Source organism: Mytilus edulis, chromosome 5 (genome assembly GCF_963676685.1).
Source record: "Mytilus edulis chromosome 5, xbMytEdul2.2, whole genome shotgun sequence".
NCBI lineage: Eukaryota > Metazoa > Mollusca > Bivalvia > Mytilida > Mytilidae > Mytilus > Mytilus edulis.
In genome coordinates, this window is record NC_092348.1 from 16,378,328 (window position 1) to 16,399,250 (window position 20,923).

Here is a 20,923-nt window from a genome sequence, read left to right on the forward strand (position 1 = left end):
ATTATAACTCTAGATCAGCATTTTTTTCCTACTCAATCACTAGTCTAGGGATACTAGGAAAATCCAAGATTTTAAGAAAACAATTTCTATTTTTCATAACTGACCATTGAATAACTAAATGGTATTGCATTTACCTTTATTAAACTCAGGTATGGGTCAAAATCAAAACTTATTATAGGGTTTTATTCCTTATAGGTAAGAAAATATGTCAAAAATCTTCACTGCGATTACAGAATCTTGTCATATTCTATTGATTCTTTAACTTTTATCTGAGACCCATGAATATTGAATTAGTCCCAGGTAATTAACTAAGGAACGTGTTAATAATCTTTGTTCAAATTTGGATTATTCTCAGTTCTCATTTTTTAATTGTTATATTATTTGTAATTTGTTGTAATTTTTTTAACCTTGAAAATTCATGAATAAGACTTTGATTCTCCAACCACTTAAATTTGTATAAGATTATCTGATTATAGTTATTAACCTTTAAAAATCAGTGTTTGGTCAAAAATTTTCAATAGAAAAGTTTGGATTAGAAAAAAAACCATGAGTTACTTCCCCCTTATATATGATGGTTAGGAATTCTGCAGGGCTCTTTTTTCCAATTATTTTGCAAGATTCTTAAAATTAATCATTTTGTACAAATCAAATTGAATAACATATTAATGTGAATGGTTTAAATGCCTCAAGATCATCAAAAATAATTTTACTACGAAAATGAATAGTACATACTCTTATGAAATTCCTGGAGAAGTTTATAACTTAAAACTCAATACCATTTTCAAATAACAACATTTTATATTGGACATTTCTGGATTATTTTCCCTTATAATGAGAAGGGATATATATAAATATGAAAGTAAATGATAACATTGGAAGAAGAAAGAACAGGGTAGAAAAAAACACTCTAGTTAACATCTAAAACTAATAGGTGTTTGATTTGTATTATAATAAGTCATTTTGGGATGAGAAAGGAGAAGGTTCTGTTAGACCCCTTTTTGGCCCAAAATATAGCAGTTTTACAAAATTGTGAAAATGTAATCTTTCAGCTATTTACTGGAAAGTAGAATGCTTTTGCTACATAAACATGGGTTGTTTTTGACAAAACAATGTTCATATATTGGGTATTAGCTTCATTAAGTCATGCTAAATTACTGAAATCTTCACAAATTTAGCATTTTAGTTGAATTTTAGACAGTTTCCGTCTTAAATGAAAGTGGCCGCATTCGTGCTCATTCATAATATTGAAATGTAAGTTGTATTTGATGACAACACATAACATATATAAAGGTTGAGGATAAACACGGATGCGGCCACTTTCATTTTTGACACAAACCCATCTGAAAAGTGATGTTTTTTGGCATATTTGATAGATTTTTCATATATAAGCTTGAATCGGACCATTTTTAATGATTACATCAGTTACAATCTTTCACATTAACCAATTGAATCAATAAAAATAGAAACTTAAGTGTTAAAAAAGTGTCCAAAATCTTTCGTTAGATGAAACTGAAATTTGAGGCCAAAATCGGCCCTTACCGGACCTACTCCTTTAAAAATAATTCATAAAATTAGAACTTGAAAACAAATTCGAAATTTTTAGTTCAAAGAGCATAGATTCAATTAGTAACTTAAAAAATGCTGATTAATCTTAATGAAATTGAAATTGATTTTAGATAACTATGTAGTTTTCATTTTGATTAAAAAAAAATGGAATTCAATGGTTTAACTAAAAAAAAAAAATATAGATGAAATTGCACAAATCAGATAAAATGAACATTGAAATTTTTTAATACTATCTGAGATTGACAGAAACATATGGGTATAATACATTGTACATCTATGAAAAATCTACATTTTCAATTCACATGTTACTGTATTTTCCTTAGAATCAAAACAATACTGATACAATTATAATTATATTATTACTGGTGTACCGAATTGTTAGCCTAATTATGATGTGTTCATTCTAGTACTAAAAAATTTCAGACAGCTTAAACTTTATATCACAAGATATTTGCCTTTAAATTTAACGAGAAATTTAAATTTCATTAACTTACTTCATTTTATCCATGTAATTTAAAATACTGTAATTCCAAACTCATTAGACCTTAAAAATTAATATAAAAAGAATGGAAAAAACATTCCCTAAATAATATTGTGTATAAGATTATCTGATTATAGTTATTAACCCTTAAAAATCAGTTTTTGGTCAAAATTTTTCAATAGAAAAGTTTGGATTAGAAAAAAAACCATGAGTTACTTCCCCCTTATATTTGATGGTTAGGAATTCTGCAGGGCTCTTTTATCCAATTATTTTGCAAGATACTTAAAATTAATCATTTTGTACAAATCAAATTGAATAACATATTAATGTGAATGGTTTAAATGCCTCAAGATCATCAAAAATAATTTTACTACAAAAATGAATAGTACATACTCTTATGAAATTTCTGGAGAAGTTTATAACTTAAAACTCCATACCATTTTCAAATAACAACATATTAAATTTGGACGTTTCTGGATTAATTTCCCTTATAATGAGAAGGGATATATATAAATATGAAAGTAAATGATAACATTGGAGGAAGAAAGAACAGTGTAGAAAAAAACACTCTAGTTAACATCTAAAACTAAAAGGTGTTTGATTTGTATTATAATAAGTCATTTTGGGATGAGAAAGGAGTAGGTTCAGTTAGACCCCTTTTTGGCCCAAAAATATAGCAGTTTTACAAAATTGTGAAAATTTAATCTTTTAGCTATTTACTGGAAAGTAGAATGCTTCTGCTATATAAAAATGGGTTGTTTTTGACAAAACAATGTTCATATATTGGGTATTAGCTTCATTAAGTCATGCTAAATTACTGAAATCTTCACAAATTTAGCATTTTAGTTGAATTTTAGACAGTTTCCGTCTTAAATGAAAGTGGCCGCATTCGTGCTAATTCATAATATTGAAATGTAAGTTGTATTTGATGACAATACATAACATATATAAAGGTTGAGGATGAACACAGATGCAGCCACTTTCATTTTTGACACAAACCCATCTGAAAAGTGACGTTTTTTGGCATATTTGATAGATTTTTCATATATAAGCTTGAATCGGACCATTTTTAATGATAACATCAGTTACAATCTTTCACATTAACCAATTGAATCAATAAAAATAGAAACTTAAGTGTTAAAAAAGTGTCCAAAATCTTTCGTTAGATGAAACTGAAATTTGAGGCCAAAATCGGCCCTTACCGGACCTACTCCTTTAAAAATAATTCATAAAATTAGAACTTGAAAACAATTTCGAAATTTTTAGTTCAAAGAGCATAGATTCAATTAGTAACTTAAAAAATGCTGATTAATCTTAATGAAATTGAAATTGATTTAGGTAAACTATGTAGTTTTCATTTTGATTTAAAAAAAAAATGGAATTCAATGGTTTAACTAAAAAAAAAATTAGATGAAATTGCACAAATCAGATAAAATGAACATTGAAATTTTTCAATACTATCTGAGATTGACAGAAACATATGAGTATAATACATTGTACATCTATGAAAAATCTACATTTTCAATTCACATGTTACTGTATTTTCCTTAGAATCAAAACAATACTGATACAATTATAATTATATTATTACTGGTGTACTGAATTGTTAGCCTAATTATGATGTGTTCATTCTAGTACTAAAAAATTTCAGACAGCTTAAAAAAAAACATTCCCTAAATAATATTGTGTAAGTTAGTATAATCAAGATAATCAAAACTAGAGGCTCTAAAGAGCCTGTGTCGCTCATCTTGGTCTATGACTATGTGCATATTAAACAAAGGACACAGATGGATTCATGACAAAATTGTGTTTTGGTGTGGTGATGTGTTTGTAGATTTTACTTAACTGCACATTCTTTCTGCTTACAATTATCTCTATCTACAACGAACTTGGCCCAATAGTAACTGGAAAATATTTTGTAAAAATTTACAAAAATTTACAAAATTTATGAAAATTGTTAAAAATTGACTATAAAGGATAATAACTCCTTAAGGGGTCAATTGACCATTTTGAACATGGTTATATTTTGAAAGGAAAATTATTGCCTCTCGTATATTTGATAGAAAATGAACTGCATTTTGATTTAGAGCGTCCTCTATAATATAGCTCACCAAGATTAGAATTCTTGCAAAATTTATTTCAAGTTTCCAAATCTGAGGAACATAAATTTGTTAAATCTTTTCATATGTGGATCATTACAAATGAAGATTTAGATCGAATACAGTTTTTAGGTTACCTAAATAAAAAAAATTCAGATAAGACAGGGAAAAAGAGACAAAAGTTAATATAAACAAATGGAGTTATTCCTCCTTGTACTGGCTCTCTCCCATCACATGTATAATTTACAGATTTGTTTGTTTTCAATTGGATGTGTTGTTTGTGTAGATATTGTATGAACTTTGTGATTTATGTTGTTTTATATGCTCTATATGGGCTTTTTAATTAGGATTCGATTTGATTCGTACCCATAGGTTTTAACCCATACCATTCTATACTAGACAATACATAACTAAAAGTTTTATAGACAAAAAAGAAAATTAATTTCAGAGAAAAAAATTGGATTTCTCATAGGGTGAAATCAAATTTATATGGCATTATTGCTGCCATGTATACCACCAAACATTCTCATGTAAGATTTCCTTAGTTCTTTTTGCCCAATATGCAGGGGAGAAGAGTATTAGGGTCACAATAGCCTAAGCAATTCAATTACGTGAAGGGCATTTTGACTCAATTTGCCATATTGACCAAAAAAAACCGGGAAATTTAAGAGATTAAACAGCCAATTGGTTTGACATGTTTAAGTTGGACTGACATATAAAATGGATACAAAAAGATGGGAACAGCACAAAGTTGTAGTCTAACCCAAATTAGATAATGAATTAATAAACAGAAATCTGTCCACATACTATATAAAGGTCTCCTGAAGTTTCACTGTCCCTGTAGTATTTAAACTAAGTTATCTAATTAAAATTATCTATACAATTATGCACAATTTTTCATATTTCTAAATCTTGATCTTCTTCCAGTAATCTTCTTCTTTTAAAGAGTTTATGTTGAATATCCCATCGTTTATAGCCTACCAGTGCTGTCAGGCCATATAAAAACATACAGATGTAACCAAGCACCTGTCAATATAATAATAACATGTAAATACCTGCAGTAGATCCAAGACCTTATTAATAAATTGATTGATTGATTCATTGATTGTTAACAGTTTAACATACCATGGCAGTAGTGCTTATCAATAAATTAATTGGTTGATAATAGTTTAACATCTGATTCTAATGGCAAATATTTCATGCACATTAAAAAAGATAGGTTTAACAAGGTAAGTAAATCATGAATTTAGAGTGCTACTGATAAAAGATGACAAAGAGGATAAGGCATATTGATATTTAAGAAGGGAGATATTTCAGATGTGGACATATATATATAATACCTTTTAAAAAACACAAGATGTATGCTTTAAAATGTTGCATGTAAACATAGAAATTTTCTTCAAAACGCTATGTAACTAAATTTCAAATTATTACTTTTTCGCTCTAAGCCAGTTATTATTACAAGCATTTTTAATCTTTCATACTTACAACACAGAATATAAGCTGCTGAATCATAGTTCTGGGGATGTTACTCCTTATCTTCCCATAGAAATCAAAAGCATTGGCCACTAATGATGTTCCCACTAAATATAGGAAAGAAAACAGGGAATACACAACTGTATCCTGAAATGAAATAATCAAATGCTTTAGGATGTCTCTTAAATAAAACAAATATTCATTATCTAATTGAATGGGTTGATTGAAAACTCAATCTTGAAGAGCATGTAATTTTAGTCTTTATTTTATTTTTTTCAAGGTTTCCTTTCAAAAAAATCTTATATGCACTTGAAAACCATAAGTATAATAGATATATAATTCATCAAAGTTTCATGTAAACTGATTAAAGTGTTTTTGAGTTAATGTCTGACATGTTGACGACTGACAGATGGTTGGATGGATGGACAGAGGTGTATCATAATATTGTATTAATATGACCTGTAAACCATTGTCTAATAAAAAGAACAAAGTTCCAATGTTTCCCGCTTTGCACTTTCCAAGGAGCATAATCTTTTAGCAAGTTGATCACCCAAAATTTTAAAACTTGTCCGAGTTATTGGTGATATTAACCTAAAGGATAAGTTTTATAAAAATCTGGCAAGAATTATATCCCTGACAGTGCTTAAATGAGGCCAATTTCTATGTATTTAAAAGTCGATCATCATCATTTTTAGAACTTGTCCAATTTATTGCTGATTTCAACCGATAGTGTAAGTTATATAAAAATCTGGCAAGAGCACAAACGGACGGACAGACGCTGGTATTTCCATGTCTCCTGCACATGTTATGTAGGGGACAAAAAATACAAAATAACAGGTGAGCTGACAAGTGTTTGATAATTACTTGGATGTACAAATATATTACTGGAAGACCAACATACCAGTAAGTACCAGTTAAGTGGCAGAGCAAGAATTAATCCTGTGGCATTAATTATCCATAAAGTCAGACTTGTCATGGATGTCAGCAGTAGAACAAATACCATTACACGGAAATGCCAGCTGAGAGGTAATTGTAAAAAGTCCCCATCTTTCTTCCCTGCTGTGGTCAAACTTATTAATGCAATCATTGAGAAAATCTGAAAAAGAAATACAAAAGAATGCACATTTTATGACAATGTTAAATTAACTTTATTAATATTCTTCTTTCCATATCAATGAGACATCTCTTCTTAAACTTTGACATTTTTTTAGTATTATAATACCATGTCTGACATCAAACAATCATGTTAATATCAAATTAAACATAAATAGCTTATTTCTACATACTTGTCATAAATGACATTTCCTACTTTCACAAATTTAATACTGTAAACTAAGAAATCCATGTTAATTTATTGTAATGCATTTGTTGTGACAAGAATTATCCTAATAACTGAAACTTGAATTGTGGATTTTGCTTATATATATATGTAATATATATTGCTTATATATATATATATATATAGAGAAATAACATATTTAAATCAGTATAAATGGAATTTTTATAAATGCATAGATAATTAATGACAGCAGGTTAGCGAAGAATGCCTAATATTGCCTTTTGAGTTACATTCAGATGAATTATTTTAAATTGATATGAAAATGAGTATGATTTGTACAATTTGTAACGCAGCATCAGTTTATAAATGTAATGAAGTTATTTTCATTGATAACTCAGAATACTAGTTTTACCAGTTGGAAAAGATTTTACTCTAATCAGACATACAGATGGGATATTAACAATCCACTGGAACATATAATTATATGTAATCATCATACAAGTCATAATGATCATTAGATTAGTATGAATTATGACATTTAAGAACTAGCTCTCAATACTCACTATATACAGTCGTTGGACAAAAGTGAGTTCCCACTCAAAAAATGTCCTATCATTTCAACTAAAATTGTTGATTTTCAAAAAATTATCACCAACTAGCTCTTTGAGCGATTTTTATAAAATAGATACCATAAGATGCAGAAATGTCTGAAGTTTGATTGTTTAATTGGCCATTTTATTATTCATACTTCTATTTAATTTCTGACCAGGTGAACACGATGAAAAATATTTCTTGAAACGTTTGATATGTATTCTAACCAAATTAAAATCGTAAAAATTTGCATTTATTTTGAGTTAACCCGTTAGCATGATTATATAATTCAACCAAACCTCACCAAAATTATGGCCAAATAAACAAAAAAAACTTCTGACATTTCTGCATCTTATGGTATCTATTTTATCGCTCATAAATTTACTTGTTTATAATTTTTTGAAAAATATTGATTTTAGTTGAAATGATAGGACATTTTTTGAGTGTATGGAGTGAGAACTCACTTTTGTCCTATGACTGTACACATCTATACATACATGTAATAGGAAAATTAAGGCCTGTGATTTTACCAAGTCAAATGAAAAAAAAATATATTTATCATAATTTACACTAAATATTTATCAATTATCCCATATGCATGCCAATCTCAAACTTGATAGGGATTTAATTATGAAAAATGTAAAGTACTTACCACTTGAATCAGTCTCAGCAACCCAATGCAAGACTTTATGTATGATTTATCAATAAACAGAGCAATCTTTTCTTCTGCATCATAGTTTGGTGTTTTATCTTTTGCATCAAATGGTACTTTTGGTCCAGAATAATTCATATTCTGAATGGTAGTAGAAGATTCTGATGCAGGTTCATCATCTGTCAATGGTTCCGCTACCACATTTTCTTCTTGATCCATTATCTATTATTCTAGCACATGGTAAGAACAAAGCTTGGCAAGGTCTATGCACGCACAAAACAACTTATTATATCATGACACTGTTTCTAACAGCTAATTTGAGCATTTTAAGTTCATCTTTGCTTTGCAGCATCCAAGCAGACGGTTTAAGACCGCTTATATCAATGTATACTAAAATATTGCTTACTTCATATTTGATCCCCTGAAAAACTTTATGCTGTGACTTATAGAAAATGACATCTTATTCATTTACAGACGGATCTCTGAAATGGAACAAATTTGATGAAATTGTGTTGAATGTTTTTCTTTGATGTAAGGAAATAATATTATCACGTGATTAACAAAATGGCGACGCCCATGAAGCAAAAATAGAAAAAAACCTACAAAGATAAATCTTACTTTTAGATAAATTTAAGATGGTTTTTAATTCTAAAAATGAATGACAAGGATTTTGCACCTCTCACACCAATTTGTGTCAAAAATCTAAGCGACAGATTATATGAGAAACGTAAAACTGGTGCTATTGAAGTTGAAAGGTATATTTTTCCCTGTTCCTAAGGACTTTCCAAAATTACTCATTTGAGTGGTCAAATTTATTCATTCAATATTGAGCAATTCATGATACAGTTGACTGTACAACCACTGATCTTAATTTCAAACAATATCTAGCTGACAATAAAACATTTGTATATCTTCATGCAAAGAATTTCAAACTGTATGTCTTTACTTTTAGTCTTTAGAAGTGTCAACTTGGCACTTTAATCTCTCTGTAATTTCGATCACCCTGGTAATTTTATGTCGCTATTGTATAAAACTCATTAGTACATTTGTATTTATGATGTGGCACTGCAGAGAAAAAAAAATGAATAAATAATTAACCCTTATAAAACCTTAACTATCTATTTTGAGGGGGGATAGGACCTTTATCGGGACTCCGGGATCGGGTGTTTTTAAGCTCGGGATTTCGGGATTGACCCTTTCGGGATCCGGGAATCCTTTTTTTCGGATTTCGGGATGTCAGGATTTGCTTTATTTAAATTCGGGACCTCAGGATTTCGTTTTTTCAAGTCCAGGATTTCGGGATCAAGACCCCTCCTATCCCCCCTCTATTTTGTGAACCTTCCAGTATCTTTAATAAAGACCCCTAACAAATTTTGAATATCTTCTATGTGATGTTTTTAATTATCATTTTCTGTTGTTGCTAATAATACTTCTGATTCAAGTGTTAGTTTTGATGATATGAAGTAGAGTGCAGAGCGGAGTTTTTCTCTAGCCTCCTCATAATTTTCACAATTCAGTAGACATGGTAGATAATATATGGTCAACTGTTTCTATTTGTCCACAGCTGCATTTGTGGATGAGTGCTGGGCATATCATTTATTTGTACGAGTTTAAATTACAATATCTTGTTCTTAAACTAGTAAAATTTTTGGAAGTGTATTTTTCACATTTTGTTGAAAGGCATAATATCTTCTTCCTTTATCCCTGGTGTCCCATCGGTTTTGCCATTTTAACATAACACTGTCTTTTGCTCCTTTTTGTATATCTTGTTTTGTAAATATGGGAATGCTTTGTATTTTTTCTACCTCCTGTGCTGCTTTTTTAGCTAGTTGGTCTGCTAGTTCATTACCTTGTATGTCAGTGTGTCCAGGGGTCCATTCAATGGAAACAATGATTCCTTCAGATTTTAGTGCCAATATACCGATTTTAATATCATGAATAGTTTTGCTATTTTGTTACATAACCAATTTCCCTTGCATTTAGAACCGCTTCTTAACCAGTCAGCTGTATTCTGTATTTGTATGTTTACATCTTAGTAACAATTTCTAGCTTTTATACAAGGGGGTGAAAGCATTATTGGTTTATTGATGATAAGATTTTTAAAGCTCTGTCAGTACATTTGTTACTCGAAAAGCTTTCTTATAGAACTTGTAGAAGGTTCCAGTTAATTATTGTGGACACAAAGAATGGGTTGGTATGTTGCTCTTTTGGTAGTAATGTCAAAACACAGAATATTGTTTCTCAATCATTTTTTTGACAATGCTCGTTAATCAATTAATACGGGAAGTTGATAGTTAATATGAGGCAGGCATTTCCTGTAAAAGGGGATGAAGTCTGTATGAAATATTTTTTAAAATTCAAACATGTTAAAAAAAGAAATGGAAATACCGTAACTTTTCTGATTTTGGTACTGTTGATAAGGATTTTAGTTGTGACGTTATTTAAGTTATGAGGTCATATTCAATGTAAACAAAGAAAAGCTGTCATCAGGTAACGTGTTTTTCATATCAAACAATTTTTAAAAATGAATTGGCATTGAGTTCCAATCCTTTATTTTACTAGACTGATAAATATATATTTTATACAAAGTCTCATGCAAACAAGACTGGAAAAAGGAAGTAGATTTTTGTGCAGTTGAAGGGATTGAAAAGTCTGAAAAAAAAGTTAACGATTATTTGAGTTCATTAGTAGAATGAAAATTTTGGGAAATTTTCCCGATTTAACAATTATTTTTTTTTCATATTTTTCTACCAGTATTGGGGACTTCGTCCCCATATTAAATGTTTTTACTGTAATAGTTCTTTATGGTTTTGCTAAATTCAGGATGACTCTAGACAGTCCCAAATTCCATCAAAATAACAAGTGCTTATCAAGATTACATAACTGTTAACCCCCAAATTCAATTTCTGACACAAATTGTCTGGTCTCAGGAAGAATTGCTGGTGAGAATCCAGGAATTTGAAGAAAGGGACCAAACTAGGCAATCTTTGGAGTGGAACATGTAAAAATTCAATGCCTTAACCATATTGTAGCTCCTCTAGCTTGTGTTTTGAGATTGGAAGTTTTGTGTTTGTACATTTGTATAAAAATATTAGAATTTATGGTATATTGCAAATGAGACAATTCTCCACAGGAGACCAAATAACCTTCAACAATGAGTAAAACCCATACTGCATAGTCAGATTTAAAAAGGCTCTAAAAGACAAATGTAAAACAATTTTCAGAATATGGTGGGGTTAAACTACTTTTTTGTTAACTTTGAAGGGGCACCAACTTTCCCTTCGTGTAAGTATATTTGTTTATATTGATGTTATCACATTTTAATTAAATCTAAAAAAAAAATATTTGTCATACTGAATTTACTTTCAGAATTGTCAAAGATTTGGTAACAAATAGCAAGAGATCACAGATAAAGAGAGTGCTGAAAATTCTTGGTGACGATTTTGCATTATCAAATAATCCTAATGCTAGGAATGGTGGCTTTATTGGACTAGCAGCTTCAGCAATAGCACTTGGAAAAGTACAGAATTATAAAACTTATAGAGTTGACGAAAATTTCACCAAAGAATTTAAGATGTCTTCATTTTTGATAGCTTCATTGTTTTGAATGTCTTAATATTAAGTTTATTTATATATATATATATATACAATGTACATACATTTAAAAATAAGAAGTTGTGGTATGATTACCGATGAGACAAATATCCACAAAAGTTCAAATCAAGTGGATGTAAGCAATTAAAGACAAAATTTATTTTTGCAATTTTTATTCTCCCCTGCCTCCTTTTTTCTATGGTTAATTTTGATAGAGCTCAATAAGTCAAATATGGATGTCTGAATGTTTAGTCTGTAACATTTAGGAGTTTTTTTTATCTTCAACATCTGCAAAAAACCTAGGAATTATAGTTTTGTTACAATGAAGTAAAGAGTTAACATTTAAGGTGTAGATGTAAATTTTGTCCTCTATGGTATGATATATTTTAGGCATTTTTTTTTTATCCACCTGGATTAACAGGTGATTGAAAAATACAATAATATTTTTTGTAGGAAATACATGTATGCAAGCAAAGATTTCATTTTATATAATAATAAACTACATTGAGGGCTTAAATACATTGTACATGTAGCATGGATTGGATTTTAGGCTTATCTAGCAGTAGGAATGCTTAAAAGATAGAAAAAAATGAGCATAGACAATGACTTGAGAAAGAATTATTTTTTGAATAAGACCATCATGACTATTAAATAATTATTTTGCAAATAGATTTTTTTTAATCAGTCCTTTAAAGCCACTTTGAAACTCTGAAGAGCATTCATTTAGATTTGACAAGGGGAACAAGTTCTGACAATCAAAAGTTTCATGATCTAAATCAACAAATATATGTCATTTGGAAATAAACTTAGAACATACAGACATTTTTAGAGAAATATAAATTTTGAACCTTATTTGTCTATAGGCAATAGGAATCTGAGAATTCAGATGACAAAATTTTGAATTAGTAACCATGATCTAGAAATAGAGAGAGGTAGATACAGGGGACTTCAGGCAATAGATAGAATTTGTAATCTTTGTAAAAAAGAAGTGGAAGATGAACTCCACTTTTTACTAAATATTCATCTTTAGAAAGTGAGAGAGTTTCCATTATTTCCAACATAGTTAAAAGCTACAAATTTTCACAATTCAGATTATCAATCACCATTTATTTGGCTAATGTCCAATGAAGAAAGTCACATTATGAAATAATTTTTTGAAGTTATCAAAGACAAAATGCGATAGATTTAAGCATTCATATGTTTCTGTACTGCCTTCAACAATGGTCAAATCCCATCCCTATAGTAAGCTATGAAAAGTGCAGACATGACAAAATGTAAAACTAGAAAACCAGAAAAAAAAACAAATATGATAAGAACTACCACTGAATTACAGGCTGCTAATTAAGACATACAATATACATTTTATTTTATTTTCCAGGAGGCAAACAACTATGTAGAAGATTTGATTCGTCCAGTTGTTCCTTCATTTACTGATCAAGATAGCCGTGTTCGTTATTATGCCTGTGAAGCACTGTACAACATATGTAAAGTCTGCAGAGGGTTTGTGCTGCCATACTTCAATGAAATCTTTGATGGAGTTAGCAAGGTTTGCATTGTTATGTTTCTTACTGTTAAGAAAAATAAGAAAGGTATAATTGTGCTTATTTTTTTACTTAAGTCTTTGCCTAAATTAAAATTAGAAACTGGAAAAATAGATACATAACCCAAAACAAGTTGATAAGATGAGTTAAAGGTAAAATTTTAACAGAAAAAATAGCAAATTATTGCAATCCTTTACATCAAAACAAACTGGTATGTTTTGTTTTTTTACATACATGAATCACAACAGCTGCATAAATTCAATTTGTTCAGTATAGGCAATGAAACTTCGGATAAAAGTGGACAATAATTTAATTCATGTTTCAGTTAATAGCAGATACTGAAGTAAATGTAAAGAATGGTGCAGAAGTTCTGGACAGACTTATAAAGGTATGTGTAGGGGCTAAAAGTTCAGCCTGTTCTTCTAAAGAAGATGACAGAATGGTAACACACATTAAAAAAAATTCCTGGTGTTTTTGTAATTTCATGGTAGTCCCTTGAAGTTGACTGTCTTTAGATAATAATGAAATAAAGATTACCTGCATCTTTTATCATGCCAATTGGGTTGAAATTATGGACACTTCGGAAACAGCAGGGTATGTTCCATACCTGTTTCTTCACCTTTCAATGGACACCAAAAAACATTTGAACAAACTCTTTTGGCAAACATAATTATTTTAGTTTCCAAATAGTGAATTTTCCCCTTCTTGCAAGTAGTATAGCTGCATAATCAGTATATATGATAAATTAGTTTTTCACTTGTGGTTGCTAAAAAGACTTATTGTCATACCCTTCTTTTATATATGTAGGACTCAAATCTATGTTGGGTTCCAAATCTATGGCAGATTCCTAATCTATGGTAAATGTGACGTCATGCCATCTCAAATCTATGGCAGATTTTTTACAACCTAATGTATGGCAAGTTTTGTAATTTCCTAATCTATGGCTGATTTATGTGGTTTCCAAATCTATGGCAAATTTTGTGCAAATAAAAAACACTGAAGTACATTTTGACCAATGACTTGTCTTAAACAAGTGGAAATATACAACAACAGGCACATGTAACCTTTGTACTTGCATGGTTTTATGAGAATAAACTATCTATCTATCTATAAACATTTGTGAAATAAACATTCCATAATGGTCAACCAAAAAATAAAAGATAAATTCATATACCTTAATACAGACTTCAAGATTAAAATGTTGTGCTCTGTAAAAAATTTAAAAAAATTAAACTGTGCCTGGTACCTTAATAACCCATTCATTTAACCAACTAATATAAGTCTTTTAACAAACAAGAAGGCTGCTTTTTATAAAAATCAAAAATAAAAAAGTAACAAATTTAAACGAACGGTTAGAATTTTCAAATAATATTTATTTCAGCAATATCGTTAATACATCTTTTTTTATTTGATGACGCTTTAAATCAAATTTGTATCCGATAATTCACTTGCAATTTATAAACTGTGCCAGCTGTAGACAGTAAAATATTTACTATACCTCCTTTTCTTAATTATGCAGTACTGAAAATAGCGAAGCCCTTATTCATTGTGGGCATCGACTGTTACAGCACATTTTGTCCCTATTCGAGATAATAGGTCCCATCTTTCTTTAAACCAACCGCAAATTGTTGTCATGGAAATACCTTCATCTTGAATTGTGTTCAATTCTATGGGTTCCGCCATCGTAAGAGGCGACGAAGATGGAATATGGCGTTTTTCAATAGTGACGTTATATGTCACTCTTTCCCCCCAGATCTGTCATTGATTTGGAGAAAACAAAAATCTGCCATAAATTTGAGTTGTTTGGCGTTTATAGTCACATTTACCATAGATTAGGAATCTGCCATAGATTTTGACCCCACCATAGATTTGAGTCCTACATATATGCCTTTTCAGATGACTGTTTCACTAGAAAGAGTTCAAACTAAATTTTTTAAGCTACTTTTACATTTTAAGGGCATACGATACAGTTTTGATCCTGTATTTACAAGTTCGTGAAAATTTGCACATAGGCTATTTTTTACCTGATTAAATTAAATATGTAATAAAAAATATACCTTCATGTGCTACTTTTTGAGTAAAATGAGGTGGAAATTTTGTATATTTGCTCGAAATTCAGATTTGTGGCCGTAATTCCTTTTTCGAAAGAAAGACATAACTTTTTTGTTATAAAAGATAAACACAAATTGTTTTTTGTTAAATAATCGGTAATTTCTGTTTTTTATAAGTATCCTAAAAAATTATGTATTTTTTATTCAGAAATAACACGTATTTATCAAATGTTCATGAATTGAGGAAAATACGTCATTTTTTGCTGCATGTTTATCAAAATTTAAAAAAATCCTCTATTTACAGTTTTATAAAATTTGGGTCACATAATCTCCCTGCAAAATGAAACAAATTGCTGTTTTGAAAAATAGGGGTCCATGAACTCGTTTTCAAATTAAATCAGTTTGAATGATAAAAATCAGTCGAAAAATGCATCTTTTCCCGATATGTCACAGTTTGACGTCGCGAAAATAACATTTTACGTTAGCAACGTCATTACCTCCCCTGTAACTGTATCGTATGCCCTTAAGCCATCTACTCAAAACGACTTCATTTACTGAGAACTGGGTCGGTATCCCCTAGATATAGATATAAAAACTAGAATTGTATCTTATTGGACAAAGATAACTACCTGTAAAGAAAGAAAGCTCGCTGCTGTAATGTTTAGATACCTTTTCAAGTTGGCACAAGAAACAACATTTTGATGGCGATCGTTAGACAAGATGAAAAGTATTCTAAACATTTGTGGATTTTCTTACTTATTGTCATTCCAAAACACAACACCTAACATTAAATTAGTAATGGAAACTTCGCAAAAAAATCAAAAATTGATATTATGTTCATTCTGTATAAAAATGCTCAAATTCATAGATATTAAAGTTTTATTCCGCTAGATAAGCGATCACCATCGATTTTAAATTTAGAGTATCAATTCTCTGCGATCCGCCATTTTGTCTTCTTTCCCGATTAATAAAAACGATATGTCTATAAACCACAAAGAAACAAAACTACAGTAACCGATGTAGTCGTAATTGCGTGTCAATATCTTGTCAATCGTATGGTTGTTTTATCCGACTAACTAACTTGATACGAAAAATATTCTTACTTTTTTTAAATTACCATGGTCTGTTGTTTTTAAACTGTTGATATTGGAATTAGGTGAAAAGTCAAAGTTGAAATCATAAATAAGTGTTCCGTGAAAATTGTTTTCGAAAATCTAATTTGTTCATATATCTTTAAAGTAATAAACAAATATATTTTGATCTTCCCTCATCTGATCACCAGCATGGCTAAAGGTATTACTTCCAAAGGTATTGTGAGGGGTGTGAGGTGACACGTCCAGGTATTCAAGCGATTTCCTGTCGGGCTTGCAAGTTCATGCATCGTTTCACTTCTGCAGGTATTGATCAGTGTACACGGCTGATAACTTATAACTTATAACTTTCCATTTTGAACTATCAGATGAATAATATACAACTCTGTCTTACTTGTCATTACTAAACTCATACGCTTGTTTATAAATAACATTTCTGGTGTAAAGAATATAATTCATAAACATATAAATAATACCCAAAAAATAAGATTTGATGAAATTAAAATCTATTTAAATATTTTTTCCAAGGGTGAATTTGGGAAAATGTAATATATAGTCATTGTCAATAGTGAAGGACAGATTGGAACAGACCAGAAATATTGATTTAAAAAAATGTACGCACTTGCCGACGATTCGTTTATACGACTGGATAGAAAGTTACGGAACTATAGCGCAATTTAAAATATATACATGTATACATTGAACATAAGAAAAAAACATATATTTGAATAAATAGGGGTAAAAGTGTTGTAAATAGACTAGTCCACGTATGCCAACAGTATGTAATCATCGAATGTTGATAGACTATTGTATACCAGAAGAAGAAGAGAACCAATTTGATTTAAATACAGGTCGATGTATAACTTTTGCTTTGGTTCATTGAAGCTGTGGACCTAGTAAAATCACAGATTTATATTTCAATAAGATTGTTCTCGAACAAAGGAAGTAATTCGTCATCACAATTGTTATATATGCCACTGGACGAACACTAATTATCCCCAGGGAATGTGAATATTTTGCTGGGAAAATTTTGAGTATCAAAGTTTCAAATTAATTTCGGGATTTATTTTCTTTCTTGGTATTCAATAACAGAAAAAAGAATAAATTACTTGTTCGCTAAATAGGGGTATTCTTGTCAGATAAAAGACTTTTAGTTATATTTAAAAAATAGGGAAATATTACATTAAATTGGTTCTGTCTTTTTTTTAAACATCGTTAAAAAGATGTGTGTCTAAGGTGAACGCCACAAGAACCCTGTAATACTAGTACGAGAGTATAGCATGTAAACATTCCTTCTCAATAATATGGTTGTATTGGAAATCTTTTCATACAGATTGACAACTCATTGTCCGATATGCATGTAATATTTGCCACATGACGCCCATAGTTTTTTCTACCATCATCATCTTATTCTGTGATATTGCTGTAAACATCGATGGTTCACACCCAAACAAAATGGGAGTAATGGACCTATAGAGCTTCTCCGTGTTATACACTTGTGAAATATATAGACGAAATTTCTGTATTGAAATGAATCTACATCTCACAAACAGGATTTTCAAATAACGATTGTGAGTAATCACCTTACAAACCAATATAAACGTATGGCAAGATATAACCATGAAGGAATTTAGTTTTTGTCAGACGCAAGAACTCATCACTATATATATCATAAACGTATACGTATATATATGCATACAGTTTCAAATATTAAGAACAAGCGGTCGATGTCGATAGTCTGTTTTCTAACTGTTCAGAGTTAGATATGTCACTTGTTCATTCTTGGAAGCCTTCATATTCCCCGTCTAACAATGGGAACTCTTTCTGATTGTGTTGACTATAAATGCTTGTATGGTAATTCTGTCGTTTATCTGTACAAGCGGTTGCATTTCCTTTCCTTTCCCAACAAACAAACGAACGAAACGCCACTAGTCTGATTTCTCTGGAGCTCATCATCAATGGCTCTTATACGTCAGGAAACTTACATGTATACTAATAATGATTGTTTCAAGAACAACGATGTATGGACGAACTATTATAAATTCGTCAATATCAGTTATGCATGACTAAAATATAACTTTTATTACAACTACTGTATTACTTATTTGGATTAATGACGGCTATCATGTTCAACATTGCACAAATATTATCATAGAATTAAAAAAAAAATCCTCAAAAATCCTCAAAAGAAATAATGCCTTAGCTTAGATAATTGATATTCTTTTCACAAAAAGTTCGTGTAAATGATTGTCAAATGAATTTAATTATGTAAGAATAAAATGTTTAAAAGAAACTAAAAAAAAATCATGCATGTTGTATGTTGTATTTTTTTGTCAATGAAAAACTTTAAAATTGCAATAGTTTTATTAGCATTTAAACACAGCCAGATTTGAATACAAGTTAAGAAATTCCCGTAAAGTCAATGATATCAAACAGATGTATCAAATTGGGTAATATTGCATTTAGTTTTTATAAAAGAATAAAACTACTATTTTTTGCTTCATATTTGAATCTTTATGCCAATTGCTGCTAAGAAAGTAATCAAAAATTGTTTCCTTTTATTTTTATACACTTTCGGAATTACGAATCTGAATTTTATTTTCAATTAATTTACACAATTTAATTATTGTATCTTTATTCTCATCGTGTATTAAATCTTAGTGTATTAACATCGTGACAGCATACTCTTCCTAATCCTTTCTGTTTATCCTTTCCAAATAACAACATTTATACCTGTGTACGCTTGAACTCACACCTGCGGCTAAAGAGCTACAAGGTAAACGAATTGACCTCAAGCCGAGAAATATACAGTGACCTTTACAAAATAATATACACACTCTGCTCACACATTAGTTGCATTGAAATGATTATCAAAACAATAACGGTAAATAGAACTGAAATATTTTCAATTCAATATCAGTAAAAATGTTCAATAATTAATTAAATTTATTCAAAAACATTTACTAGAGATAATTTTATAGGAGTTTAATTCAATCAATACAAAACGGTATATGCATATTCATTTTCGTTCATTCTTATATTGTGGTTCATAACTTCGACCATTCGTCAGCTGTGCGCTTTTAATTACGTATATTGTCGATAAGCTATAAGAGTTAAACAGATTTTATTTTTTTCCAGAATTCAATAAATCGGGCTAATACGTCACGACCCACTCGAGAATTCAACCAAAAAAGTTACAAATACTTGATTTTCTCCGTTATTAGAAGGAATATAAATTTAAAACTTTGCAAATGTGTTTTTTATGTTAAGATGAACATAATTAGATGATAGTAAAAAATCGCAGAATTTCCCTTTAAACAAAGACTAGAAGATCAGTTTACACAGTCATGGTCAGGAAAGGTAAACGATTCAACTAAAACTCTGAATTATCGCATATACAAGACATCACACAATTTCGAACACTTCCTTAATGTACTTGATGATAAAGATGTAATAACAATGTCGCGGTTGAGGACAATGAACCATAAACTGCCAATTGAAAATGATCTATAGCAAAACATTCCTCGAGAACAGAGAAAGTGTCCTTTGTGCAGAATTGCTATAGGTGAAGAATACCACTATGTAATGGAATGCAACAGTCTACTGACAGATAGAGCACTACTTATTGACAAGAAATACCTAACAAACTGTAATGTTTTAGAATTTAATGCTATTATGAACCAAAAACAGAAATCTTAACTTAAAAAATTGTGCAAATTTATTAGAATTATAAATGACAAACTGGATTCTCTCTGATGTTAACCTGTCGGCTATACTGGTCATACCGTTGTAATATAACTCATATTTAATGCTTCCTCAACAAATGTACAATGCAATGTAATGTTAATTAATATGTTTTTCTGTATACTGTATACCTCTGTTCAATAACATTAACGTTTGTTCAACTTAGGTGATACCGGAATATACTATTGATTCCCGACATATTATAAGTTATCTACGTTCATATCCGTAGATATGGATATTTTAACACCCTGAAGTACCCCAGTACACCATGAGGCGTAGCCGAAGGGTGTACAGGGTACTGAAGGGTGTTAAAATATCCATATCTACGGATATGAACGTAGATAACGAATTTATCCCCAGTCTTAGTCCAAATTGGACGAGTTTTATGGAAATTCGGGTACAAAGTGTAACGTGAAAACAACGTTTTTTTCATTATCTAAAAAAGTTTTATTGAAATTTGGAAATTTTACATATTTTTTACGGGGTGTAGGGTACTACCTTTGGTAGAACCCTACAGGTAATCAAATATAAGACGTTTTTAATACGGTGACAGAGAAACTGGATTGTGTCAAATTTGGCGCTCAATGTTGTGAGAGTTACGTCATAGATGGTTGGACGTCAACGTGGGTCATTTGCATAGCTAGGTCAGTAGTCCCATTCCTTGAAAATGTGTCAGTCAAGTGATGCATTTAATGAAATGGGTGTAAATGATCGGCATAATAGGACAAAATCGTTAATGAATTAAATATTTAATTACA

At 30.1% G+C, this 20,923-nt stretch overlaps 2 protein-coding genes across 2 annotated transcripts in view; one reads left to right on the top strand and one right to left on the bottom strand.

Annotated features, from left to right (window-relative positions):
• Positions 1-387: 387 nt before the first annotated feature.
• On the bottom strand, positions 388-8,508 carry LOC139523097 (uncharacterized). Its single transcript, XM_071316862.1, has 4 exons — positions 8,145-8,508; positions 6,524-6,718; positions 5,635-5,769; positions 388-5,172 (listed from the first exon to the last, which is right to left on the bottom strand). Exons 1-4 carry the CDS (start codon positions 8,361-8,363, stop codon positions 5,044-5,046), a joined length of 678 nt encoding a protein of 225 aa, XP_071172963.1. The 5' UTR covers positions 8,364-8,508; the 3' UTR covers positions 388-5,043.
• A 183-nt stretch (positions 8,509-8,691) lies between these two features.
• LOC139523105 (protein VAC14 homolog) overlaps positions 8,692-20,923 on the top strand; it is a 40,249-nt gene continuing 28,017 nt past the window's right edge. Inside the window, exons 1-4 of the mRNA XM_071316870.1 lie at positions 8,692-8,899; positions 11,514-11,664; positions 13,117-13,284; positions 13,605-13,667. Of these exons, the coding sequence (XP_071172971.1) occupies positions 8,799-8,899; positions 11,514-11,664; positions 13,117-13,284; positions 13,605-13,667 (483 nt within the window). The 5' untranslated portion in view covers positions 8,692-8,798. The remainder of the gene's footprint in view (positions 8,900-11,513; positions 11,665-13,116; positions 13,285-13,604; positions 13,668-20,923) is intronic.